General features: G+C 49.6%; 1 protein-coding gene across 11 annotated transcripts in view; it reads right to left on the bottom strand.

Moving 5' to 3' along the window:
• The window catches only part of MEGF11 (multiple EGF like domains 11), a 379,541-nt gene that overhangs the window by 224,550 nt on the left and 127,710 nt on the right, over nt 1–27,281 (bottom strand). For all 11 annotated transcript variants that reach the window (XM_033189695.1, XM_033189697.1, XM_033189694.1 and 8 more), the window contains exons 2-4: nt 26,650–26,755; nt 22,219–22,320; nt 17,142–17,242 (exon numbers count right to left, since the gene is read on the bottom strand). In XM_033189695.1, the coding sequence (XP_033045586.1) occupies nt 17,142–17,242; nt 22,219–22,320; nt 26,650–26,747 (301 nt within the window). In that variant the 5' untranslated portion in view covers nt 26,748–26,755. The remainder of the gene's footprint in view (nt 1–17,141; nt 17,243–22,218; nt 22,321–26,649; nt 26,756–27,281) is intronic.

The raw sequence follows: 27,281 nt of genomic DNA, 5'->3' as shown, positions 1-27,281 counted from the left end.
CCAGAGACCATTCTTGTCACAGGTAGGCTGGCCCTTTGGACCCCTCTCTGCGGTTCTGAATAATTATTTCTCTCTGGGACACCTGCAGGCTGACCCCCAGTACCTTGATAATACAGATCTAAAATTTCCATCTAGGTGGAAATGGTGCGATCTGTGCATGTCCTAGAGCAAACAGAGCCATGACTAGGCTTCTCCACTCAGCAAGCTCAGTTCCTGCACCTCATTTCCGTGATGAACACTATGAGCTTGGTGACATTTATTTGCTGTTCTCTCTAACCGTTTTAAACATTTTCTTTCTAGCTTTTTTTTTTTTTTTAATAGAGAGAGAGAGAGAGAGGGTCTCACTCTGTCACTCTGTCACCCAAGCTGGAGCAGCCATCACAGCTCACTGTAACCTCCACTTCCTGGACTCAAGCAATCCTCCTGCCTCAGCCTCCCAAGTAGCTGGAACTATAGGCATGCATCACCACAATTAGCTAATTAAAAAAATTTTTTTGTAGAAACAGGGTCTTTCTCACGTCAGATCCCAAGTTGCCTGAGCTGGCCTCAAACTCCTGGCCTCAAGCGATCCTCCTACCTCAGCCTTCCAAAATGCTAGAATTACAGGTATGAGCCACCACACCCAGCCTAACCATTTTCTTTAGGTAGTCAGGGAGGGGTCTCGACCACCTCCCAACTCTATGCTTATACACCCAGGGCTCCTTCCCAGAACTGAAAACTTGTTCCCTCTGGCCCTTGGCCTAGCAGTACAGCTTCCTCTGCATTATCTGGCTGTACTGGATAATAAGAGCTGACACTCAGCACCTACTGTGTGCCACACACTGTTCCAAGCACCTTACATGAATTTATTCACCTAATCTTCCCAAGCCTTTTCACATGTGGAAAGCACTGTTATTATCCCCATTACACAGTGAGGAAACTGAGGCACAGAGGGACTAAACAATAGAGTTCCCCAGACCAAGTTCCATCCCAGCAGCAAATGAGAAATAGAATAGGAACTGAGTGGGACAGATGGCTGGATAGGGGATGAGGTGACCGCACACCGTGGGGGTCAGACCGGCAGCTGCAGCCATACCCCATCAGCTAGAAGCTGTACATCCTCAACCTCCAGAGATGCCACACACAGAAGCTTCCAGGGCAGCCTCGGAGCAGCTAAGTCTGCAGGCCACCGGCTGTAACAGAATGGTTATTATGAGCATGAAAATGACACCAGATGCCTGGGTTTGACTGCCCAGTTCTAGTGCTTCATTCCTGTGTGACCTTGGGCAAGTTACATAACCTCTCTGTGCCTCCATTTTCTCATCTATTAACCGAGAATGTTAATAGCACCACTTCATAGGATTGTGAGGATTAAATGAGTTAGTAATGAGGCCTAGCATATAGTTTGTGCTATATAAGTGTTAGCTATGTTGATGATAATGGAGGAGAAGGAGGGAAAGAATAAGAGAAGGATGGGAGAGGAGAAGGCAAAGGAGGAACAAGAGGAAGAGGAGAATATTGTTATTTCTACTGCCAGCCAGTCAAGTGGGGGTGGTCAGGGGCTGGTGAGGACAAAGCCCCATCATATTGTCTTGTGGCACAGGGGCTTCTACTCCTATTTTGTAGATGAGGAAAGAAACTCAGAGAGTAGAATGGCACATTGAAGTCTTTAGCTAGTTAAAGTGCAAGGCAGGGCTGCAACCCATGGTCCTTGAGCCTAAGCTAGAGCTGGACACTCTACGGCACAGACCCCCAGCCAGACGTGGGGGCTCATTCTTTTAATTTTTTGAGACGGAGTCTCGCTTTGTTGCCCAGGCTGGAGTGCAGTGGCCGGATCTCAGCTCACTGCAAGCTCCGCCTCCTGGGTTTACGCCATTCTCCTGCCTCAGCCTCCCGAGTAGCTGGGACTACAGGTGCCTGCCACCTTGCCCGACTAGTTTTTTGTATTTTTTAGTAGAGACGGGGTTTCACCGTGTTAGCCAGGAGGGGGCCCATTCTTTTAAACTTAAGGTCCTGGTGGATTTCACAGTCCTAGCTTTTTCTGCATCAGTGAACCCAGCTCCACTGCTTCCTAGCTGTGGGCCCTTAGGCAGGTCATTTCACTCCTCTGAGTCTCAGCTGTACACATGTAGAAAGTGACATGCATTACTGCAAAGTCACTGGAAGGATAAAATGAGATAACGTGTGAAGGCCTGACACCAAAAATGGGAGCCCCTCCTTCGTCCCTCCCTCCCTTTGGAAGGCAAATGTCCTCCAGGAAGGCCTTCATCCAGAATGTGCTCCACATGTGGCTGATGGGTCCTAACTAGCTTCCCTATCTTGTCTGGAGTTACAGCTTTCACAGTCTGTTCACTGTTAGCTCACCTTTCCCCTCTGCCCACCCCAGCCAAGCAGTTAAGTCTTTAGGAGAGACTGTGAAGGCCTGTGACAGCCTGTTTGGGGATGTAGTCTAGGAAGAAATGGCCCTGCCCTGGGAAAGCTTAGGAACCTCTTACCCACATGAAACTATGTAAGTCCACCATCTAGAAACAAACCAAATGGCATTTCCAAGTATGTTTCATAATTCTTTTCTAACCACTTTGCCTCTCTTAGGTTCTTCCAATTCGTTAAGAATGGCAATTGCATTTTTCCATTGGTCTTGGGTCTCATTAACTTTGCCCATTGACTTCAAAATGAGAAAAACCTCTGCTGTACAGTCACCATAATTTGAACTCATTTCATAGAAATTCAGAGCTGATAGATCTTCTTACGTTATAGATAAGAAGCTAAGACCCAAGGGTGGCAGAATCCTGCATCCACTGACACAGCAAGATGATGGCTGAGCAGGTGAATTCCATCTCTGAAAGCCAGGTCGGGGTGCAAGTCTAATAGCATCACGGGGTTTTCAAGCTCCCTGCTAGAGGCAAAACATGAGTCCTCTCAATCTGGGTTCAGTGGCCTCCTCCTCCTCGGAGCCAGAAGCCAGTGTGGGGGAAGCATCTCAGACAACAAATGCTGCTTAGTACCCGGGTACCGCAGAAACCCCTCCAACCAAAACTGTCCCATCAGGCACCAGATGGCATTTGACTTTGGGGCTGAAGACCTCAGCTAGATTCAAATCTGGCAACCCACAGAGAATGTAGCCCCAAACCTGGATCTTGCCTCAGGGGTTTCCATGCCGAGATGCAATTAAAAAACGGGGAGCAAAGGAGAAGCATGTGCTCTGATTAGGAAAAATAAGGGCGGCCACTCCTACAAAGCCACAGGGCTCGTCCCAGCACTTGCACCTGCTCCTTGATTCTGGGGTCCAGATAGAAGGAGGCCCAAATAAAGGAAAGGAAAACGCAAGAAGAGGAGGGAGAGAGAGGCAGAAAAGGGAGAAGGAGGCCCTGCCTGGCCTCCCTTCTGCGAAGCCCGGCCCTACCATGGTCCCCTCCCCAGCATTAATCCTCTAGTAATGCTTTATGTAAGTCCATTGTGCAAGAAGAAGATTAAAAGGGACAGGCAGAACAAAGCATCGGTCTCCCTAACAAAGGCCCCTCCACTTAGTAAATTAGGAGTTCTTTCTACCTGACACACTTTTACAGGGAAATCTTCAATTACCATGTGCTGGCGGAGCAGGGCAACAAAAGGTCTGTCCGGTGACTTCATTCTCAAAGTCCCGAGCAGGCACTGAAATGGTTTTATGTAATAGAGATACTAATCTAGTCCATATAATTTTGAGAATCCTTTATGGAGGACTGAAGGGCGTTTGAGCCCTGCGGCTGTTTCAAAGAGAATTTCTGCAGCTTATGCATTTACCTTGCCAAAAGCTTAGCTGAGCAAACAGAGTCCTCTAAATCACACTTGCTGTTGATTTACTATCAGGTCTCCGCAGTTGGTTTGGTGGATGGAGCCTTGTGGATAAACAGAGGCCAAGACTATAGTCCCTGCACCTGGCCACACCAAAGGGCTAGGGGCTGCCTTTAAGTTGTGGCCACTCCAGCTCCCAGATTTGGGAGTTTTCCTCTCTTTCCAGTCAGTGCAGGGTAAAGGCAACCAGAGGGGCAGTTCTCTGGCCAGGGGAGGGAGGAGGCCTCCCTGGCTTCTGCCCTTGGTTCCAGGTCTGCCTCCATTGTGGGAATGAGATTGATGGTGTAATTTGGCTCCCCTTCCCCACCCCATCAGGAGCAAAGAAGCGATTCTGGCTCCCTTGGTGACAATTCAGCACCAGTGGCTGCTTAAAAAGGGAAAGGAGAGTCGGAAACAATGATGGGGAAGGTGACTCTCAGGAGAATCTAGGGAGAAGTGAAGGCACAGGCTCTTCGAACATGCCAGGGTGCAATTATGCACTTAGCACATAGGTTACAGGGGGCTTTTTCACGGCAGACATGTAATATACACAGACAACAAGTAATACATGCAGAACATACACGTGCACACACGTGTAGGGGTGAGCCCTTTGCACATAGCAAAACCCAGCTCTCATTAATATACATGTGTGTATGCAGTAATAAAAGCCATCACTTCCATAGCCCCTTCCACATGCCTGGCACCATTCTGAGCTCTTGACATAGCTTCACTTACTTAATCTTCCCAATGATGCCACAAGGAAGGTACTATTGCTACCCTTTTTTACAAGTGAGTAAACTGAGGCACAGAGAAGCTAAGTAATTTGCCCAGAGTCACACAGGCAATAGGCAGCAGTCTGGCTCTAGGGTCTATGCTGTTAACCTTGATATCAGCTGGTATAACATGCCTGCACAGACATCCCTCATGTGGACTGGAAGCAGCTTCCACACATGCAGACTCACAATCCTAGATGCACCACATCAACACACAGCCAGACATCACAGCAGATATGCCCCTTCCTCAGAGGTCCAGACATATCACATCTGCAGCGTCAAATGAGGGATTCTAGTTCAACTAAGACAGACTAGGGTGAAAGATACTGAGAGGTAAAATATTAAAATTTTCCTATTCTCACTGGTAAAAGGCTGCTTACCCTTCCAAGCCCCCCACCTTTCTATCATCCAGAAACTACAGGGTTAACAGCCACAGAGGGGGCCTCCAGGACCTATTCCATTCCAACTTACTGATAGGGGTGCCAAGCCTATAGTTCAATGTTTCTATTCTTACCCCCAGGTATAGACAGGGAGGGAACGGTGGGATGTGTCCTGCAACAAGGGACCCTGCTCTCAGGCTCTCCACTAGGCTTGGCCACTGTCAGGTCAGCACAGAGTAGGAGTGTCCAGCTCCCCAGCCAGTCTCCACCCCGCCTACTTGATGGACAGCTGAGCAAGGCTCTTGAAAGATAGGTCTCCAAAGACATTGAAGTGGCCACTGGGAGGCAGCGGGAGGCTCTGCGCTAGCATTGTCACCCTCACTGGGGCCACTCAGCAGCCCTCACTGAAGAGCAAGCATTAGAGGAGATTTGGGGACCGGCATGCCCATTGTCCACAAAAGCCCATTAGCGGCCAGGAGGGAGGAAGGTGCTCAGCAAACCAGGAGGCACTGCATGAGGAGCTCCATCCTCCCATGTCCCTCCAGTCACTGCTGCCCTACATCCTGGAAGCTCAGTTCTAACCCAGAGGTGGCCTCCTGGGTTCTAAGACAGTAAGCTCAGTCCTCACAGAGCCCCAGAGCAGGGTTCCCAGACTCTTCACACATATGTGACATGGGTACAGATACCAGAACTCTGGGAGGAGCTTTGGGAACCTGAGGTCCTGGAGGGGAGGATAAAAGAGGGGAGGGCCCTGAGCAGCCCTCAGACCAGGACCCTGTCTGAAGCAGGCCACCCTCCACTCTGGACTCTCAGGATCCTGCCCAGAGACTACTCCTTTGGGTGTCCCTTGAGGGTCCCCTGGAAAAGCCAGCCCAGGCATCCTCCTCGTCAACCAGCCTGCACGTTCCAGTGCTGGGCACTACAGATACAGAGGGGTCCCACATTCTGGGCCCTCAGGAGCTCATGGCCCAGTGAGAGAAATGAAAACACATTGACACTGGGACCTGGAGTGAAAGGGGCTGCCATCAAGACAGGGCTGGGGCTGGGGAAGGAGGTGTTGAGTGGGGCTCCAGAGAATGTTAGGCTCTGCACTGAGTTTTCAAGGACCACTATGCAGAAACTACAAGAGCAGGACCGGGGGTTCAAGGAGGCGAGGGCAGCCTGCAAAGCCCCAGGGAATGAGAGAATGTGGAGAGCTCAGGCAGCTGGATGGGACACAGAGGCTCAGCAGTCAGGTAACGGGACCTTGAGGAGCAAGACACAGAATAATGAGTCTCCTGTGAAGGACCCTGGGAAACACATCTGGAGTGGGCAGCCCTGGACAGAGAAGAAGAAAATGTCAGAAAGCACGGCAGTGGGGCAAGGCAGGAGTAGAATGAATTGGAGGTGCCTCCAATTTTCCAAGGCTATTTTCTGAGCCCCTACTCTGTGCCTGGCACATCGTGACCCACTGGAGACTCTACAGTGATCTGTGTTGAGTGTATAGTTCCATTGAGGAGATAGAAATTTTAAAAATGTGTAGTCTATGCCAGGTAGTGATAGTGTAAAGAAAAAAAAAAAAAAACAGGCTAAGAGGGTAGAGCAAGACATCAAGGAGGAGGCTGCCATTGCAGACGGGGTGGTCAGGGAAGACTCTCTGAAACACAGTATTTGAGTGAAATGAGGGACAGGCCATCTGGTGCTACATGGCTATCTGGGGAAAAAGCATTCTGGGCAGAGGGAACAAGAACCTCCAAGGCTCTCTGTGTGCAGGAGGAGCCAGGAGGCCAGCCTGGGAGGCACAGAGTCAGCTGGGGCCAGGCCACGTGGGGCTTGCAGCATCAAGCAGCAAATGCCCAACAAGGACCAGACATCCAAGGTATGAATTCAGAAGATCAAAAGGGCCGTCGGCAAGTTCCCGTCGAGAAACTGGCACTTAGACTGGACACAGGGTAGCCACTTTATGGGCTTCAGCTGGCCCAGGAAAACCCAGGAAGAGAGCTTACATAAATGCCTGACTGCTTCTGATACAACCAAAGGCTTCCCTTCAGAGGCCGCCCCGTGCAGATGGCAGAGGCTTAATTACCACCGCAGCTGGTGATTAAGAAGCGATGCCTCAATCCTCCCACAGCTGCCTCAGCACGAGGGGCCCTGCTGGCACTCACTGAGGGTGGAGGAAAGTCCCGCCAGGGAAAGCTAGAGCTTGGCCAGCAAAACCCAGCCGCCAGACCCCAGGTCTTCATTCCCTTGACCAAGTCCATGAGCACGGCTGTCCATGGCTCACCCATCCCTGCACACCCCCCATAACTTATCTTTCACCACCTTCACTGGTGGTCCATGCTGCTGCCCCTAGAACGACCACTCCCTGACACCACCTCATGGCATTGCTTGCTACTTAAACCCCTTGATGACCTCATGAGATTGTCTGGGCAGTGTCCTGACCCCTCTGCTATCTCCCACCTCTCACCTTTGCTTATGCTGCCCCTCTGCCAGACAAGGCCCTCCCTCACAAAAGTAAACCAAGAACAACAGCCAAGTTTTACTGAGCTCTTCACATGCCAGGCCCTCTACTAAATGCTTTATTTGTAGCAACTCACTGAATCTTCACAACAGCCTAAAGAGGTATGTACCCAATGGAGCTCTATGTTACAGATGAGAAAGCTGAGGTATGGAGAGGCAAAGCAACGTGCTTGAGGGCACACAGCTAGCAGAGGAAGTGAGTGGAGTCACTCTCAGGCCAGCTGAGTTCTGAAGCTCCGTCTTACCCACTGCCCATCTCTTGTTCTCCCGGTGAATTCCTACTCATCTTTCAGACTCAGCTCAAAACTCACCTCCCTGAAGGGGTCTTCCTTGACCCCCTTTCCTTCCATCCCTAGATAAAGTTAGTTGCCTCTCCCTAAGAGGTCTCTCAGTATTGGGGGTATGAGTCTATTTCACTCACTCAGTTCAGTGGTTGGTCAGTACTCAGCACTGGACACTGTGTCTGGCCCTGGGGAAAGCCTTGCAGAGATTTGATCCCTCTGCCTCAGGAATTCACTTCTGAGTGGGAGAGATGGACAGGCACAGCAGCTTCACAACCAGAAGGACAACGGTGCAGAGGGGCCCAGGGCTGGCAGGGCCAAGGGAGAGACAGGATGGTGGGTACAGAGTACTTGTACCAACTACCATGTGGCTCCCAAACAGGGGGAGTTCCAGGGCGGAACAGGAAGAATCCAAGATAGGCATTAACAGAAGGGCAAATCCAGAGAGACCACCAGCCATTGTGGGTGCCCAGACCATGAATTCGCTCTTTCAACAATTATTTATCGAGGGCCTGACAAGCACTAACAAGCGGACGAGGACAAATCTTTGGTAGTTACGTTTCTCACTGCAAATGAATTAACTGGCATCAGGGTTAAGCATCAGTATTTATGAGTTTGGTCAGTGTGAATCATCCCCTGGATCTCAGCTACTCTGAACATTCTAAATCAGTGTTCTAAGCCCATGGACTGGGGACCAGACCACAGTGGCTGTGTTCATTTTGACCACTGAGTGGGGCTCTGTCGGGGGTGGACGGGCAGCCATGCCTTCCTTGCCTCCCTATTTAAACTGTGCGCATCCTTCTGTGATGGCATCTGTCCTGCTAGACCATGCGCTTCTTATTCATCTCTGCATCCCCAGGACCTAGTAGTACCTGCAAGGCATAGATATCTAATAATAATAAATGGTGATGGATGGATGTTGCTCTAGGCAGCAAAGCTCAGCACCAGGTGTTGGTGACCCAAGGGAGCGGCATCAGCACTGTTTCTGGTGATGGCAGCATGCAAGACTCCTTGGGGAGCCTCTTAGAGGGTCAGCAGTGAGTTCTTTTATCTAGTAGCTAGGGAGAGGCTGAGTTTCAGACAGGTCCCACCATGCTGCTTACACATACACCCTTTCCTCCATCCCCCACGCCCTCTTGGTACCTTAGCAAAAATTTGAGCTCAAACCAGTATAGCTTCAGTCCCCTCCTCCCCCTCCAAACCTCCTCCCCTGCCCTCTTGACTGACCCCACTTCTCTCTTCTGGCCACAGGTTTCTCCTACTCAGAGAAAACCCACTATAGGAGGGGAGAGTACAGGATTTGAAGTCACATCCATCTGAAATCTGGGCCAGCCGCTTATCCATGTGGACAAGTCACTTAGCCTCTCTGAGCTTCAGTTTTCTGTCCTGTAAAAGGGCAGTAACAACAATGCTCACTTCTCCAGTCTCCTGAGCAGATGATATACTGTAGGTGAAAGTGCCGGCTAAACCACCAGACATTACACAATTGTCATTATTATGGTTGAAAGTTAGCAATCACTCCAAGAAGGCATTGAATTAAACGTCACAGGGATTGGTTATAAAAGCCCCCATTCATGCTGCCATAAAGACACATGCACACGTGTGTTCACTGCGGCACTATTCACAATAGCAAAGACTTGGAATCAACCCAAATGTCCATCAGTGACAGCCTGGATGAAGAAAATGTGGCACATATACACCATGGAATACTATGCAGCCATAAAAAAGGATGAGTTCGTGTCCTTTGTAGGGACATGGATGCAGCTGGAAACCATCATTCTCAGCAAACTATCGCAAGAACAGAAAACCAAACACTGCATGTTCTCTCATAGGTGGGAACTGAACAATGAGATCACTTGGACTCTGGAAGGGGAACATCACACACTGGGGCCTATTATGGGGAGGGGGGAGGGATGGCATTTGGAGTTATACCTGATGTAAATGACGAGTTGATGGGTGCAGCACACCAACATGGCCCAAGTATACATATATAACAAAGCTGCACATTGTGCACATGTACCCTAGAACTTAAAGTATAATAATAAAATAATAAATAAAAGCCCCCATTCCACTCCTCTCTGTAAAACAGAGTCGGTTTCAGAGGTAGGCAGAAAGTGCTAATGTAGCTCCTCATGCTGCAAAAGTGCCCCCAAAATATAATAAAAACATTTTTAAATGCACAGCTGAGCTCTAAGGAGAGTAAGGTAAATTTCTAAGTGTGGGGGAAAGCGGGAGTTTACAGGCAAGCAGAATGTGAGATGCTGAAGCCAACGTAGCTCAGGGAACATCAGACCTGGCAACAGCCACCTCCTCCCACCCCCAGCGCAGGCCGGGAGCCAGGGACTTCACACCCACACAAGGGCAGACTTGGCCTTGCAAGTTGCCAGCTCCATGTAGGAGGGATTTGAACATGCTACCCACCAACCTAGAGATAAAGCAAGGTATTCCGGAGGGAGAAAAGTCTCCCACAAGAAACGAAAAGCCAGGACAGGGGAACAGGCAGTGACTGCTGAATGGGTATGGGGTCTCCTTGAGGGGTGATTAGATAGAGGTGATATTTGCACATTGTGAATATACTAAAGGCCACCGAATTGCACACTTTAAAATGATTTTATGGTATGTGAAAGTCACATCAATTAAACAAAAGAAACACCCCAAGCCTTTACCAAACAGCATAAAATCCCAAACCAGGTTACCAAAGAGTGATCTTGAACCAGGGAAAACCAATAGAGTGCCCAACAAGAAAATGTAAAACTAACGTGTAGGGGGCCCTTGTATGATTTGGGGCACAAAAGAGGGAAAAAGGGCTAAATTAATAGAAAAAAAAAGTACAACCTGTACAAGGAAACAATCTGCCATAATGGAGAATCAGCAGGCACCACGAACAGGAGAATTGATCCTCTAGGAACCTGAGCTAATAGAACTAATCGCTTGAGATAAAACTATCTGAAAGAGGCTATAAAAGAAATATGTTTAAAATAATTAAAACAATAAAAGGAGGAATGGAATTCGTAATGAAAGAATAGGACACGACAGAAAAAGCTTAGCATATCCGAAAAAGAACCAATAGAACTCCTAGAAATGAAACATGAAACTGAAATTAAGACCACACCAGACAGGTTAATTAGCAGAACTACAGCATCTAATAAATGGATCTAAGGAAAATGTCCAAGGTGCAGCATGGAGAGATAAAGAGACTGAAAATGAGAACTTAGGGAGAGACAGAAGATGAAATACGAGGATCCAACATATTGGAGCTCCAACAGGAGAAATTAAGAGAATGGAAGAAAAGAGATTTTTGAAGAGGTATGGTTGACAATTTTCTAGAATTGATGAAGGACATGAATCCTTAGCTCAAAGATGACGTATACCTCCGAGAGGCAAACGGTATAAAACAAACAAAAACCCCAAAAACTCTGCACCCAGACACATCCTAGGGAAACCGCAGGGCAGTGCAAGACAACGTCCAGAACACAATGGAACACCACTTCTCAAACTGCTGGAAGAAAATGACTGAAAGCCTAGAATGTCACAGGCAGCTTAACCACCATTCAAGAGCAAGGGCAAAATCAAAGCATAAGACAAATAAAGCACAGGAACATTGGTCACTTATAGACCTTCCCTGAAAGAACTAAAGATCTTCCAAGAAGAATGAGGCTGAACCTAGGAGAGTGATGCAAGAAGAGATGAGCAAAGGAATTATGAAACATAAGAATTCAATTATTTAAACAATAATTGTGCAAAGCAACAGCAATAATGAAACAGGAGTACCTAATTTGGCACAGAGTTGATGTGTTGAATTCACTGAATTAAATCTTACACTGCCTGCCCCCTGCCCAACCCCCCACCAGAATCCTCTCCCCTCAACCAGAGTCCATCCGTGAGGCCAATCTCCCAGACCCTCAGCTGCTGGTTCCCTCAGCCACCATGTACAGACCACCCCCCAAGGCTGGCACAGTCCCTTTCCCTGGGACCAACCTATGCTCCCCAAGCCAGCCAGGCCCACCAGCTGCATACGTGCCTGGAGTTTCTGGTGAATCCCTCCACTTCTGGATTTCCTGAAAACCACACTGTAGAGGGTGGCCTCTGGCATTCCAAGCCACCACTGAAAGGGCCAGAAGATTTCACCTGGAAGCTTGAGGAAGTTCATTTGCCATGGGGGAAACTATGTCGACCAAGAGGAAACAGGAGATGAGGGATTGGGCAGATAGACTCCCCATCCTTGCCCGCTGCAGTGAGGCATGCTTTCTCCCTGCTGCCCATCAAGAGAAGCCCTGAGTACTTAGGGGATGCACCTGCTGGGCCTCTTTGTAACAGATTCGCAAACTGAGTCAGTAAAGAAACCATAGCCTCGTGGTTCTCAAGTGTAGTTCCCAGTCCAGCAGGATCACCTGGGAACTTGTTAGAAATGCAAATTCTTGGGCCCCACCTCAAATCTTCTAAATCAGAGACTCTGGGACTGGGGCCCAGCAATCTGTGGTATAACAAGTTCCCCAGGTGATTCTGATTCGGCAGCTCACGTTTGCGAACTGCTGGAGTCAAGCACACAGAACCTGTCTCATATTGTTATTAAGTGCTTACCAAACACACATATGAATGAGCTGTGGTTTGTGAGCACCGTGGCCATCTGTATGGGACTTGTGATAGGAACTAATACTGCTCACTAAATGTTTCTGACCCTCTGCCTTCAAGACTAGCTAGAGTCCTCTTCTCTCTGCCACAGCAACTAGCAACATTCCAGAGAGTTGCTGCTCGATCAGCCTAGGTCCTGGGGTGAGGCTGACAAGGAGCAGGCCTTAGCTAGCCCACGGTGGACACCTAATTTGAAGAAGAAATTAAACTTCACTGTTTCAAGCCACTGGGATTTGGATGTTTTCTGTTACTGCAGCAAAACTCAGTATGCTCATAACTCAGTCCTGTATCATCTGGTTTGATATAGCACTAATATTTTCAAAGAACAGAGCTTCCCAAAATGCCTCAAATTCTACCACATAAGTGAAAGTCTGCTTCTCCAAGACATAAAACTAGCTCTATCTGCAGAGGCAAAAATGCCTCTGTCCTGAAAGAAGGAAGAAAGGGAAGCTGGGAGGGAGGGAGAAAGACAGGCAGGCACTCTGCCCAGTGATCTCTAGGAAATATTTCATACCTGGTGACCAAAGTGGTCCAGGACTCAGCTGTGGCTGTAGATAATGGAAGCAGAAAGAGGTATGAGTTGGCCTGGGGCGGGTGGGAAGCTCTGGTACGGATGGTTTCAGGAGGGCTCCCAGATGAGAATGGCAGTTCAAAGGCAGAGGACATTGTACAGAGGAGAAAAACAGTGCTTCCCCGCATCTGTATTGAGCTCTGTGCTTTGCAGCACACTCTGGGTCCCTGTTCCATCTCTTCCTCCTTCCACACAGAGGGATGGTCCATCCTATGTCACAGCTGCTCCACAGAGGCAAAGGACCGGCCCAAGATTGCACAGCAAGTTGGTGGCTGAGTCAGACAAGGCTTTCACACCTGGGCCTGCTTCTTGTCAGCCTGCAAGAAACAAGGCTCCCAGAAGGTGACTCTGGAGGGAGGATGACATCCTCCTGCCCCTGCCCAGAGCACAGGTGATGTTCTTGTGCAGGATCCAGAGAACTCTTGGTGTCCGATGGTTCTCACCAGGTTCTGGTGAAGTTGGAGTTTCTCTGGCCGCTGAGCGATGGGGAGGGAGACGTTGGGGGTCAGGGCTGCAGGCACCAGCTCCTGATTATCCCAGGCTCACAAGCCTCCCATCTGTCCCCCAGTGCCCTGGCGTCATTCTTCACCCTCTCACTGCCATGTCTCCCTCTCACAAGCTCCCTCACCCTGGGGTCTCCATTCTCTCACGGGCAAGTGACAAAGCCCAAAGCCCACATGGGGCCAGTTGGTGCCCCCTCCCTTTCCTCCCATCACGGTAAACAGGAACAGGAGGATGCTGGTAACAGCTGACACCTGCCTCTCCAGATTTCCTATGTTAAAGTCTCAAGCTGCAGCACCTGAGACACGCCCTTATTTGGAGATAGGGTCTTAAAAGGTAATCAAGTTAAAATGAGGTCATTAGAGTGAGCTGTAATCCACTATGATGTGTGTGCTCATAACAAGGAAATGTGAAGCCATGGGAAGAACACCATGTGACCAGCACAGTCCTGCTGTTGCAGCCAGGAAACTACTAGAAGCAGGGAGAGAGGCTGAAACAGACCCTTCGCTCAGCCCAGAAGGAAGCAGCCCTGCCAAGACCTGGATCTCAGACTTCTGAGCCCCAGAACTGTGAGACAATCAACCCCTGTCGGTGAATCCGCCCAGCCTGTGGTACTTTGTAACGGCCACCCTAGGCAATCGACACACCCAACCCAGCCACCTGCACCTCCTGCTGCAGCCCAGGTCTGCCCTCTGGGGTCTGGCCAGCCTCCTCACTGCCCACCTCCATGCCTTTGCTGATGGGGTTCCCTCTCCCACCCAACCCTTGACGGCGTCATTGCATCCCTCAAGATGGAGCTCAAGGCCCCATGAAGCAGGTGGCAGCATTCTCTCCTGCCACGCTCATCTGTCTCTTTCTAGCCTTTTGCACATCCAGTCTCTGGGCTGTTATGGAATGATTTTGCTGAGTGTTAGTCCCGCCTTCCTATCATGAAGGTAGATTCCACAAGGGCAGGGGCTGTTCATATTTCTAACTCTTCTATCTTGCAGCACAGCACTGTGGGTGGGCTATAGCAGGTGCTTAATAAATACTGGCTTGAAACACCTTTCTAGTATACCCTGCAGCATACTCTAAGTCCCCTCCTTGACTAGACTGCAAACTCCTCGAGGGCAGCAACGGTCCATCATCTGTATCTATCCCCTGCATCTTGCGTAGCAAGAAGTAACAAATACATGCTGCATGGGTAATGTGAACATGTGGCAGAAATTATTTACCATACAACAAGGACCCTGTAAGGGTTTCAAGGGATCCATGAACCCAATGAACTTGTGTGCAAAGGACTTTGTGTGTTGGTATGTTTATACAAGTACTATGCGTTTTCCCAGGGACAGGGTCCATGGGCCTCTTTGAGCAACTAAAAGCCAAGACTAAAACAATGTGGAGCACCAATGCCATGGAGGAGGGAACTGACATTTACTCAACCCCACTCTATGCCTGGTGAGTGCAGGTGTTACTACTGCCATTTTACATGAATGAAAACTGAGGTTCAGAGAGGTAAAGCCTTGCCTGGGTTCATGAAGAGACGAGCAAGCCTGCCCAAGCCATCCAAGTGCAGAGACTCTGGAGCCAGACAGCCTGGATTCAAATCCAAGTTCTGCCATTTTCCAGATGTGTGATCTTGGGCAAGTTACAGAAGCTCTGTGACTCAGTTTCCCCATCTGTCATATGAGAGAAATAAGGATACCTACCTCACAGGGCTGCTGGGAGCAGTAGATGGATCAGTGTATGTAAAGTGATCAGAATGGTGCCTGGCATGTGGCGGGTGCTGGGAAGATGAAGATAAAGAGGAAGAAGCTGGCAGTGGTGGGGCAAGGATCAAACCCAGAACCCTGTGATTCAGCGTCATCACTACCAGCACCCAGGGTGCCCCACATCCCATCTCCCCACCAGAACTCTCCTGGGCCCTCCTAGGAGAAGTCTTCCATTCTAAAAGTGGCTTTTTGAGCTTGAGTTCCTGGTGGACCGTCCTAGGGTCACCTGGCCAGAAGGTAGTGCCCAGTGGTTACATAAGGAGTAGGTCGGAAGGTATAAACTGCCCTTGCCAGTCAGCAAGACTGGGCCTCCTGTGCAATCAGGACACTTAGCACTTCTGCCCTGCTCTTCATTTTCCAAGAGCTTTGCCACCGTTCATTAATGGAAATTAGAAAGGAAATGTGCTCATCCATTCCTGGAGCTCTGTGCTGACATCCAAACTCCCTTCATAATTTCCCTGAGTCCATCACTGTGCCCTGAGCTTGGGCAAGCCGCTTACATCTGTCTCTGAGGCTTTGTGAGTCCGTGTCCTGCCCCTGGCCTGATTTCACACTACTCTATGCAGACAGAGCAGCAGCAGGAAAGCCTTAGTCCTGATCTCGCATCTACACCTGGGTCTCGGTTACCCTATCCCAGGTGAGGTGCTGACCAAGGCCTCGTCCTAGCTCAGTCCTCTGTCCTGCTCCTGAGAAACAGCCTTTTAGGTGAACTGCTTTGTATCTTTCCTACAAAACCATTACTACTGAACCCATTGGAGGGTATATTTTTCATTCATTCTTGTAATGCAATTAGAATTGAGTTTCTCCAGCATTGGGGGAGATGTTAACAACAGTAGGGGAAAATTGTCATTTTATTCCCAACATCAACACACCCACTCTGCCCAAATTTTCCCTCTGGTGCGAACTCTCTCCACCCACTCGAATGGCAAAGAGACTACTAACAAGGAAAATCACTCTCCAAATGAAGAGACAGAAGCTTTGGGGGTGGAATCTCTTCTCAGTCATTAAATGAGGGCCTCCCGGCTCCTCTGACACTCTCCTGCAGTAGAGGGAACCTTCCAAGGCCCGCTGGAAAGTCCACTGGCCCCAGTTCACTGGGTCAGAGGTAAGTGCGGCAAGAGTCCCTCAGAACCCAACAGGGCCCCTACAATCATTCTCCCAGAGAGGTTAAGTGACTTGCCCAAAGCCTCATAGCTAGGAAGCCCAGATCTACAGGCTCCTGCTCCAGGGTGCCTCCACTGCACCACACTGCTCTTCTCCCAGAGGGCCTGCCGCTGCCAGCAACTCAGCTCTTGCCTTTCTTAGGGGACACTAAGGCTTGCATTTTCTGAGCTGCTCTAGACAAATAGGAAAAGAGGCAATGTTAGTCTTTCATGCACCCACCTCTTCTCCAGTGTCCCCCAAAACCTTTTTGGAAATCCTCCTAGCTCCCAGAACCACTCCCTCATGGTCCACCTCACCTTTGCCCCCATCCTTTTCTTACTGTGGTTTTGACATCCAACAACCCAGCCTTCCTTCCTCTCTTTCCCATTTCTACCCATCCAACTGTCCATCTACATACCCATCCATCTCTCCTTCCATCCAGCAAAGCTGCCTTGAGCACCTGTACACCTTAACCCTGTGTCAGGCACCCAGCACTTCTTCTGCCTTGCTCCTTAGAGTGCCCACTCCAGAAGGAGCCATTTCTCCCCTATCCCCCATCAAGGCCTTGAACTGACGGGCTTCCATCCACCCTGTAAGGAGGTTGATCTGATGGCCCAACCCTTGCTACTGAATTTACACCAAACTCATTATTCCTTCTGAGCACTGGCAGCAGGCAGGGACTGCTGGAGCCGTGTGGCTGAGGACTGCTGCCTAGGGACCATGGATATCAGCCCCACCTTCCCTCCCCTCCTTTCCCCTCCCCTCCTTTCCCCTCTCCTCCCTTCCCCACTGAGGCCAGAACAGCAGCAGCCCCTACGTACGTATGCAGAAGTCTCCGTTCTCATAGTAGCCAGGGCAGCACTGGGACCTCCGCCGGTACATGGTCCGGAGACCTCTCCGATATGCCGTCTTATAACTGATCCTAAGGCACAAGGGAGAAAGCCACTTGAAAGTATTGAAAATCAATCACTCCCGTTTAGAATGATATTTGTGTTAAGCTATATTGAGGATGCCATTCAATAATTACTTTAAAATGCATGGCGGCTTCAAATATGAAGGAACACAATAAAAAAATCGATAGTGGGATTTGGGCTGTTGTGATGCAGAATGTATTACTAACACGGCACTTACTAAACCTGCTAACTTTTCCCAGTCACTTCTAAATAGAAGGGCTGCAGAAGATACTTTCTGGAGTGACATTGTGGAGGGCAACCATGAACTTCTCCTTAGTTCCTTAAAACACCCAGATTCTGGGCTTGAGGAGCCCATGCGGGGACCTGGATAGGAGTCAGGCCCTGAGGGTTTCTGTGCCCGCCCCCTCCCACCCCTCTAACAAGCCAGACTGCTCACAGCCCCCTGAGTATTGGTCCCCCCACTGGGAGAACTGAGGCAGAGTCAGAAAAAGGACCCTCTAAGTCCAACTCAGTCCCGGAAAGTAGATTAATCTCCCCCACACCAAAATAACACCTCCAGGAGAGGAGCCTCGCACGCCATCCCTGGGAAGGCCCTGAACCGACCCCTCGCCCTGCAAAGGAAGAAGCTGAGGCCCATGGAGCCGCAGCACTGGGAGTCAGACTCGTGGGTTCCAGACCTTATGCTGACACAAGTGTTAAGACTTAGCCCCACGCCAGAGAGACTGTGAGCAACATCTCATTCCGTTTCCTGCGGCAGGCACCATTACTATCCCCCTTTATTTTATTTATTTCTCTTTTAGAGCTTTTATTCTTATTTTTTGTATGTTCCTCTCAATTCCCCACCCTTTGTTTTATGAATAAGAAAACTAAAATTAGTGAAGTTAGTGACCAGCACAGCTAATCAGGGTCAGAACCAGGATTCAAACCTAGCTTAGTCCAATTTCAAAGCTGCTAGGCTTAACCTACTGCCCTCTACCAGCTTTCACAGGGTAGATTGTGGCTATACAGATGGCCACAGTGAAGGCGTAAGTAAAAAGAAATACTGAATCTTTAGAAGGAAATCAAAATGGGGTATCCATAGGCAAATCCCCTTCTTCACATGGAGAGTCAAAGTGGAAGAGATTTGAAGTGGCCACTAGAGGCTAGAGAGAGGAAGTGACCTGCCCAAGGTCATGGAGCAGAACTTGGACCCAACCCCAAGTCCTTGGGCCTTGAAGCCAGACCTCTTTCTACTTTTCCATCAGCACCTCAGTGGAGCTTGCCCTGTGGACCCTTCCTCAGCAGCACAGCAGAGGGTCTGGTCATCAGAGACATCTATAGGCTGCGTTCCATGGAGGGCCAGGACGGCTTGGGAAGAGAGTCCTATAATACAGGCTGGGACAACCTTCCCATACCTTAAAGCCCCGACTTCATAACAAATGACAGTGCAGAACTCTGGGGAAATCTGTGATATTTGGGAATGTCATAAGCTAAGGTCATTCAACTTTGTCAAAAACCCATAATGGAAGGAAAGCTGGCCTCAAAGCAAAGCTATGTCCCCAGCACAGAAGGTAGCTCCCAGCAGTTTCAGGGGTTGTACAAGCCTCTCAGGTAAAGAATGACTCAGAATCAACTCAGGGGTCATCCAGCCTGTTCTCCCCACCACACAGGATTATCCCCAAGCCCCCCAGTGCGGGGTGGCCTGGGCTTCATTAAAGCCCCTCAGGAGACAGTTGCCACCCATTGTTTCTGGCTCACCCGTCTTTGTCCCTGTGCAGGTTGGAAAGGCAAGAGAGGGAAGCAAGGCCAGGTGCCAGGTTGGTCTCAGGGGAAGGATGCTGAGTTAAAACATGCCATTCCACACCAAAGCAGACGGAGGGTGCAGCTGTTAGCATGCACACTCTAGGTCGTCAGGAAAGCTGCAAGTGACTCAATAATTTAGCAAAATAATTCATGTTCTAGGAATACAGCCTATTTTAATAAGCAGCCACCACCTCAGTGGTGATGGATGGCAGCCCTAGCCTCCAAGTACCCAAAAGAGCCACACCTCTGAGCAAACTTGGCTCTCACACTGGGCCTGCCAGGGCTTCGGGAGGAGCAACACTACTATTTCTGCCTCTGCCTTTGACCAGGGCCTCGAGCAGCCAACTCTGGCAAAACTGGTGGGGTGAATGAGAGCATTTAGTCCCACCTCCTCATTCCACAGTCAAATGCTAGAGGAAGGGGATACAGTAATACCTGAGTAGCCCCTATTGGACCACCTTTCTGCAAATAGCAACTATAAAATCTAGGGGGAAATATACAAAACAACTACCTGAAGGCACTTGAGGGAGGACAAAAGCAGGCAGATACTGGAGGCAAGTGGACATTTGAGAGAAGGGAATGGTGCTGGGCGAGTTAGCACAACAATACTCCAGGCAACTAAAATTCAGATAGAAAACACACAACCTTGCTCATTTGAAGAACCACAGGCCAAGTCCAGGGTGGACCCAGCATACCTGCTGGGTATGCAGGTGGGGAAATCCGTGATATTTGGGAATGTCGTAAGCTAAGGTCATTCAACTTTGTCAAAAACCCATAACGGAAGGAAAGCTGGCCTCAAAGTAAAGCTGCTTCCCCAGCACAGAAGGCAGCTCCTGGCAGTTTCAGGGGTTATATAAGCCTCTCAGGTAACGAATGACTCAGAAGCAACTCAGAGGTCATCCAGCCTGTTCTCCCCACCAAACGGGACTATCCCCAAGCCCCCCAGTGCGGGGTGGTCTGGGCTTCATTAAAGCCTCTCAGGAGAGAGTGAAAGGGGAAACCTTAGAAAGGGAGAGCCACAAAGAGGGAGCCCCAAAATCTTTGTAAAATCCCTGCCCAAGTGTCTGGCCACTGATTTATCCTTATGGAGGGCATATTCCAAGCAGCCTAGCTAAGGCTAAAAATATTACATTTTCAGAGTTTGGAATTTGTGTTTAGCCAAGTAACCAGGCTGCCAAAACAAACAAACAACAAATTAATATTATCTGGAGGAACATAACAGAATCCGGTCTCCACAACATGTCATTCATAATGCTCAGAATACAATCCAAGATTACTAGGCATATAAAGAAACACACTGGCCAGGCGCAGTGGCTCATGCCTGTAATCCCAGCACTTTGGGAGGCCGAGGCATGGATCACGAGGTCAGGAGTTCAAGACCAGCCTGTCCAATATGGTGAAACCCCATCTCTACTAAAAATACAAAAATTAGAAGGGCGTGGTGGCGGGTGCCTGTAATCCCAGCTACTTGGGAGGCTGACGCAGGAGAATTGCTTGAACCTGGGAGGCAGAGGTTGCAGTGAGCCGAGATTACGCCACTGCACTCCAGCCTGGGCGATAGAGTGGGACTCCGTCTAAAAAAGAAACACACTACCCATGCAGAAAAAAAAAAAAGCAATCAATGAAGACCAACCCTGAGATGACCCAGATGTTGGAATTAGCAGGTAAGAATTTTAAAGCAGCAAGTGTAGCTCGGCTCAATGTCTCACAGCCAGTTAGCAGCAAAACCTCAAAGAAAACCAGGACTTTGGCTTCTCAGCACAGAACAAGTTTTCTCATCCGTGTTGCTGCCCAGTATGATTCCTGAATTATCCTCAAAGAGGAACTGGGTTCATAGGAGAAAGCAAAGGAGAAATCTGGAATCAACAGATATTCAGCAACTAGGAAAAGGGCCCACCCTGGGGTCTCTCCCTTACTTCCTTATTTATCCTTCAACAGCTCGTCTCTCACCCTTCAAATAGTGTCGCTTCACATGTGGCTAATATGTCACACTTTCCTCCATTTTCCCCTGTATTTTTTCGAAGTAATTTTCACATTCCTGACCTCCCTGGACACTGCAGGGTAGGTAGAACAAGGATTATTAAGGTTTTTGTGTTTTTTGTTTTTTGTTTTTTTGAGACAGAGTCTTGCTCTGTCACCCAGGCTGGAGTGCAGTGGCATGATCTCGGCTCACTGCAAGCTCCGCCTCCCAGGTTCATGTCATTCTCCTGCCTCAGCCTCCCTAGTAGCTGAGACTACAGGCACCCACCACCATGTCTAACTAATTTTTTATATTTTTAGTAGAGACAGGGTTTCACCGTGTTAGCCGGGATGGTCTCGATCTCCTGACCTTGTGATCTGCTCACCTCAGCCTCCCAAAGTGCTGGGATTATAGGCGTGAGCCACCATGCCTGGCCGGATTATTAAGTTTGATGAGTACACTGGGAATCCCAAAATAAAGTGTCTTTCTCAGGGTCATCCCTTAAAGCATGTTGTTTCTTCCTTCCTCTTGCCTTTCCCTGAGTGACATGATAACATATGATCTGCAGGAGGGCTGCAGACAAGGGTGCAGGACTGCCATGTGCAGTTGTTCATGTTGAGCACTGCTAAGGGAAGCCTTGCCAAGGTGCTGTGAGGTTGCTGAATTCTAGCCTGCACTCCCTTCTTCAAGCTGGATGCCCTGATGTGGGACTACATCTGCTCAGGGCAGGGGACTCTCTTAGGTTGGGTTTTTCCCCCAAAGGCAGACCCTGAGAAAAGGATTTAAGAACAAGTAGTTTATTTTGGAGGCAATCCTAGGAAGTACTGGTAGGAGGATGGAAGAGTGAGACAGGGAAGTAAAGGCAGCCAATCTATGGTATATTATCAAGCAGGTTACTTCTATGGGCAACTGGAGACTTCTAGGATACATGTAGAACGTGGCTAAGAGATGTTTCTTAGAGTGAGGAAGAGTGAGGAAGTTGGGGTAGTTATCTACCAACTCCCCATCTCCCCATCCCTGGTTGCGGGATGCCCTCAAAAGCATTAACTCTCCAGCACTTCTGGCCTGTCCTACCCACAAGCTCTTTTGGCCAGAAAGAAGCCATCAGCAGGGCATCTTGGGTGTTCAGAGTGGAGGTGCATGACAACTTCTGCTCCAGCGGCCTTTTTCTAACTTGCACAGAGGCAAGCCCTAAGAGCCCAGTGCCTTTTCCCTGCCCTGTCATTTGAGAGAGGTACTCACCGGTGCCTGGTGCACTTGAACCAGTTGAGGATGTCTGTGCATCGTGTGTAATAGATCTGATCGAAGGGGTGTGCATACGATTCCTGGACAGTCACAGCGTAGCTGAGAACCAGATGGGAGATGGGAGCCATGATTAGCACTTGGGAAGTTGAGCTGATATTCCACAGGGCATCTGAACCCACAGCCCTGAGGCCAAGCTCCACAGCCAAGTGTCCGGAGGCTCTGACCTCCCCACTCCCAACTATCCTCCCCCTTCCCTGAATGCCCTCATATTCCAGCCTCCCCGACCCCAGGTTGGCCCCAGGACATATCCCTTATGGACCTTTGGCCAAGATCATTTTCTAAAATGCAAGTTCATTTGTTCATTTAACAGAGAATGAATAAAGAAGCAGGGGGTAGTTTTATTCTATGTGACTCTGGAAGGCAGAGCAAACAAGTTTAAAAATACTTTATGTGTTTGTTCATATCTTTATGATTTTCAAAGAACATGCTTGGAAGCTGGACTTTGCAGCAACTCTGTGAAGTAAGTGGCCCCATTTCATAGAGGAAGAAACTAAGGCTCAGAGAAAAGTGACTTGCCCAGCCCACACTGCAGTATCAATAGGTGCTAACATTTATTGAGCACCCTGTGTCAAGTGTTTTAATACATTTTATTCCTCACAATCTTAGGTAGGTGAAATTATTCTCACTTTACAGACTAGGAAACTGAGCATCGGGGGCATAAGTGGCTTCCACAAGCTCCCCTAGTTACCTTCTACTCTATTCTGCCTCTAGTATAGCTGGGGGTATATTGAGGATATGTCCCTGATAGAAGTGGTTTCTTGTCATCCTGCCTGTTAGCTCTAAACCTGGACCAGCAGGTGGAAGCCACAGGGAAGCAGATCTCAGCTTAACCAAAATAAGCCTTTCTACCTGCCGGCCCCTGACATGGGTTGCATGAAATGGCATTCAAGCCAGGATGCTGAAGTGAGGACTCACGTTTCCTAAACAGGCTAGAGAGAGGACCTCAGCTGTGATCTAAGGAATTAATTTCTATGTAGTTGATATTATTCAGTGTTTTTCCCAGAAGGCTCACTGACCTGGGCCAGATGGTCAGGTCCAGGCTGTAAAAGCACGTCTGCCTTGCCTGAGGAAACTGCACTGGTTAACTTGCAAAGGGGCTGGGCAGGCCAGCTCCCCAAGTGGGTCCACAGTAGGCTCTCTGATGCCTGAAAAGTCAAAGGTCTGGCATCCAGAAGGAGGAGGCCAGAAGCAGTCAACAATGCTCAGAGGCCTGGATGGTGGGAAATTCTGTTTCTCTGAAGCACTGGGGATGTGATGAGGGCTCTTGGTGTGCCCCCACCAGCTGGCATACCTGAGATGTGCCTCAGAGGCACACATCTAGGAAAAAACAGCCCAAACCCTGTTTTATCTCCAGGCTTGCGGAAACTGAGGCAACTCGCCCCTCACCCCGGCCACCCAGAGCACCCCAGCCACCCAGAGTCCTCTTCCAACTCTGGGATCGCATGATTCTTTGCTCTAACACATCTCCTGAATACCTCACTCAGAGCAAGAGGATGAATGGGGAGTGTGCACGGGCCCTGGAATCCAAACACGGGAGCAGGAGAAGGGGCAAGTTTGAAGCCTGTTGCCTGTTAGCAGCATGACCTTAGATATGTTATTTGACTCATATAAGCCTCTGTTTCCTCACCTGTAAGTCTAACCAGGTTGTGTGGTTATTGTGAGGATTAAAGGAGGGCAGTAATATTTTCTATCTCTCAGGGCAGTGGGAAAATAAAACAAGATACACTATACATGTAACATGCTTAAACAGTAAGTGTTTAATAGATGTTGACAAGCAATGATTCACCTCCCGTGCTAGGCACTGAGGGATCTTTCCTCTCTGACCAATGTTGGGGAGAGAGGGAGCAAGACCAGCACACAGAATGGATTCCCCACTTTTGTTAAGCACTTGGGGGTCCAGCCTCCCTTTTCAGCTGTAACATAGACCTTGGATGCCCAGAGAGAAGCTCAGCAGGGGGCTAGAGGGGGCAGTCACGGGGCAGGGACTGGGCTCTGCAGGATGCCCTGGGCTGAATGAGTCTGGCAACAATGCCTTGTACCAACTCCAAGTTCTCTGACCTGAAGTGTGTGCCCCTGGTTTCATGGCTGGGTGGCTTAACACTGCTCATTTGCCAACATGCTAATGAGGGGCCAGATTAATCTTGGAGAGCCAGGCTTTACTAGCCGGGAGAGGTCGTTATGCTGGGTTTTATGGTAGAGGGACATAATTAATGAGGAGCCGCCAGAAGCACTAATCCAGCTGAGAAATTCTCCCTAAGCGATCTCCAGGGACCAAGGTGTGTTTCTGGAACAACACAGGCTAGATCCATCCACACATAACTTACAACGGAGCTCAGCTGGAAAGACTGAGAAGAAGAAAGCACCTGGTGTCACCAGGCATCACCCACAGGGCTTCCCCCTTGGGGCCGGAGAAGCCCAGAGAGTCCCCAGACCTCATTCTAGCTGTTAGGTCTCACTCCTTGTCTTCCTATCCAGGCTGTAACCTTGGCTGATAGCCTAAGAAGCCTGAAATGCCAGCTCAGTTCAGCTCAGTTCAGAATATTTTCACATTCCAAATGTATTCATGTTGGGCAGGTATAGAAAATTAGTGAGTACAAATGGGGCTCAGACAGAGAGAGAAGTCAGAGGGGGCCGTCCTTGTGAGGGACGCTCACTGGAAGAGAGGGACTCCGGATAGAGCCACTGGGTCAGGCAGAGGTGAGCAGCTGCAAAGGAGGCACTCGAGAGGCTGTGATGCAGCACAGACAGTAGCAGGAAGCAGCTGTGTCTTAACAGGACCAGAGGGATGAAAGGGGTCCTCTGAGGCTGGAGTCCAAAACTCACAGAATAACGTGGGGCTCTTCCCAATACCTCTCTGATCCACTGGGAAATAAAGGTTTAAATTCACCAAAGCCAGAATGGGCAAGGGGCCTGAGTAACCTCAGAATCATGTAGAATGCTTATGAAATATGCAATATTAAATCAGCATCTCAGGGATAGGCCCCAGAAGACTTTTTCATATGCACCTCCCATGAGTCTGATGTGCACTAAAGTCTGTGATAACCCGTTCCTGCAAAGCCACAGCTGTCAACAAGAAAAGACAGTAACTGACACTTATGGTCCTCAAAGCACTTTCGTGAAATTGCTGCCCTTGATCCTCCAATGAGCCTGTGAGGCAAGGATAATGATTCTCTCCACTTTACAGAGGTGGAAGTAGGCGCACAGCCGTTCAGAGACTTCCCCAGAGTCACACAGCTAATAGGCGGAAAAATCCAGATCGGAATGAACTGAGGTCTTCTCATCATGGATCTTGTTTTCTTCCCACTTCACCAAAAACGGGCACACCACAGTACTGCCTTTTGCTCCATCCTCAACTTTGTTGGGACGCCACACACAGGATCTGGTCCCCAGGGATCACACAAGTGCAGACACTGTCCCTCTGCCTCCCAGCTGATCCTTCCTGACCCGCAAGTGTCCAGGCTACCCCAGAGCCAGGTCCTGCCTGGATGAGGTGCCTTTCCCCGCCCTAGGGCTGGGCTATCCACCCTCATGGGCATGAAGCATTGACCTCCTCCAAGTCCCCCACCTTTCTTCCTCTACCATTCACTTCTCCCATAGGGCCCTCATCTTCATTTTATTCATTTGATTTATTAACATCTAAGTGGCAGAGTCATCCTGGTCAGCATGGCCAATCAATTCCAGGGTTTAATTAGGTTTTTTCTGATTGGGTCTCTGGTCACTATCTTTCTGCTCACCAAAATCAATACTTTAACCTTGTGCTTCAAAGTCAGGCCGTCTGCAGGGACCCGGCCCGTTCCCCCAGGACCTAGTGCCACAGCTGGAATGCAGCCTGCTCTTCCACTGCAGCCTCAGCTGCCCTCCCCCGGCAACACCCTGCTCCCACCAGACCGGAAGTAATAGGATCCCCTCACCCGTCCTCCTCAAGACAGGCTGCTGGGGCCACATATCCAAGCTGCCACGTGGCTGCCAGTCCTGGGAGACCAGGAAAGGCATCACAGCATCAGAGAGCGTGCCACCTGGAACCACGGTCCGCATCTCCCCACTTCCTGCACCCTATCTGGCTGTGGACAGGGACTGAGCCCCTCTGGGTCTCTACTTTCTCATCTGTGCAATGGCTGGGAAGCGCCAGTGCAGGGAGGGGTAGGACAGTGCGTCGTAACTGCAGTTAATGTAAGTTGCCTCCACCCTGACCTTCCAGACAGAATCTACACTGCTCTGTCCTGTCTCTCAGCATCAGGGCCATCTCCCCAGCCAGGTTGCAGACCCTCAGAGGGCAGCTCCTGGATCTCCTGACTGCCTCTGTCCCTTACTTCCATGCCCAGGGCGACTCCCCAGAGAGTTCCTGGCCATCTGAGGCCCACACCTTACCTCTCCCAGTGGCTGCACACGTTGGGGTCCTCAGGGTTCAGGGCAAGGGTGGCTTGCAGGAAGGAGAAGGCAACGAGCCCAGTCAGGGAGAGCGCCATCGCGGACCCTGCACGGGAGAACAAAGGAGGCTGCGTCTGTGATCAGACCGTGTTCCTGGCATCTACTTACTTGCCCATCGTCGTGGGTAATGAGCATTTGATATTTCACATTGCAGGCTTTGACTAACACCGTAATCGTTCACCGGTTCTGAGTAACAGGAGAGTGGGAAGCCTGAGTCAGGGAAACGTCCAAATTCCAGGCCAGGGGTTCTGAACGTTTTCTGACTCGGGGACTGCTCTGAGAATTGAGTGAAAGGTATAGATGCTCTCCCCAGAAAAATGCCCACAAGTGCAAAATTGGCTATAATTGCAGGGTGTCCTCAGGCCCCCAGGCCCATCCTTGGACCCAGGGACCCCAGATCTGGACTGCTTTAAAGGAAATGCCCTCCCCGTTCCCTTATCCCTCATCACTGACATTCTTTGCCCATCTACTTCCTTTCCCTACTCCCTCCTGCCAAGAAGAAAGGGAAAAAAGATGTCTGGTGTGGACCTGGGGGGAAATGAGCCAAGAACACCCTGAGCTCTGGGCCCACA

This window comes from Trachypithecus francoisi, unplaced genomic scaffold (genome assembly GCF_009764315.1).
Source record: "Trachypithecus francoisi isolate TF-2019V2 unplaced genomic scaffold, Tfra_2.0 Lachesis_group3, whole genome shotgun sequence".
Classification (NCBI taxonomy): domain Eukaryota; kingdom Metazoa; phylum Chordata; class Mammalia; order Primates; family Cercopithecidae; genus Trachypithecus; species Trachypithecus francoisi.
Note: the sequence above shows the minus strand (reverse complement) of the source record. Positions and strands in the feature narration are given on the sequence as shown.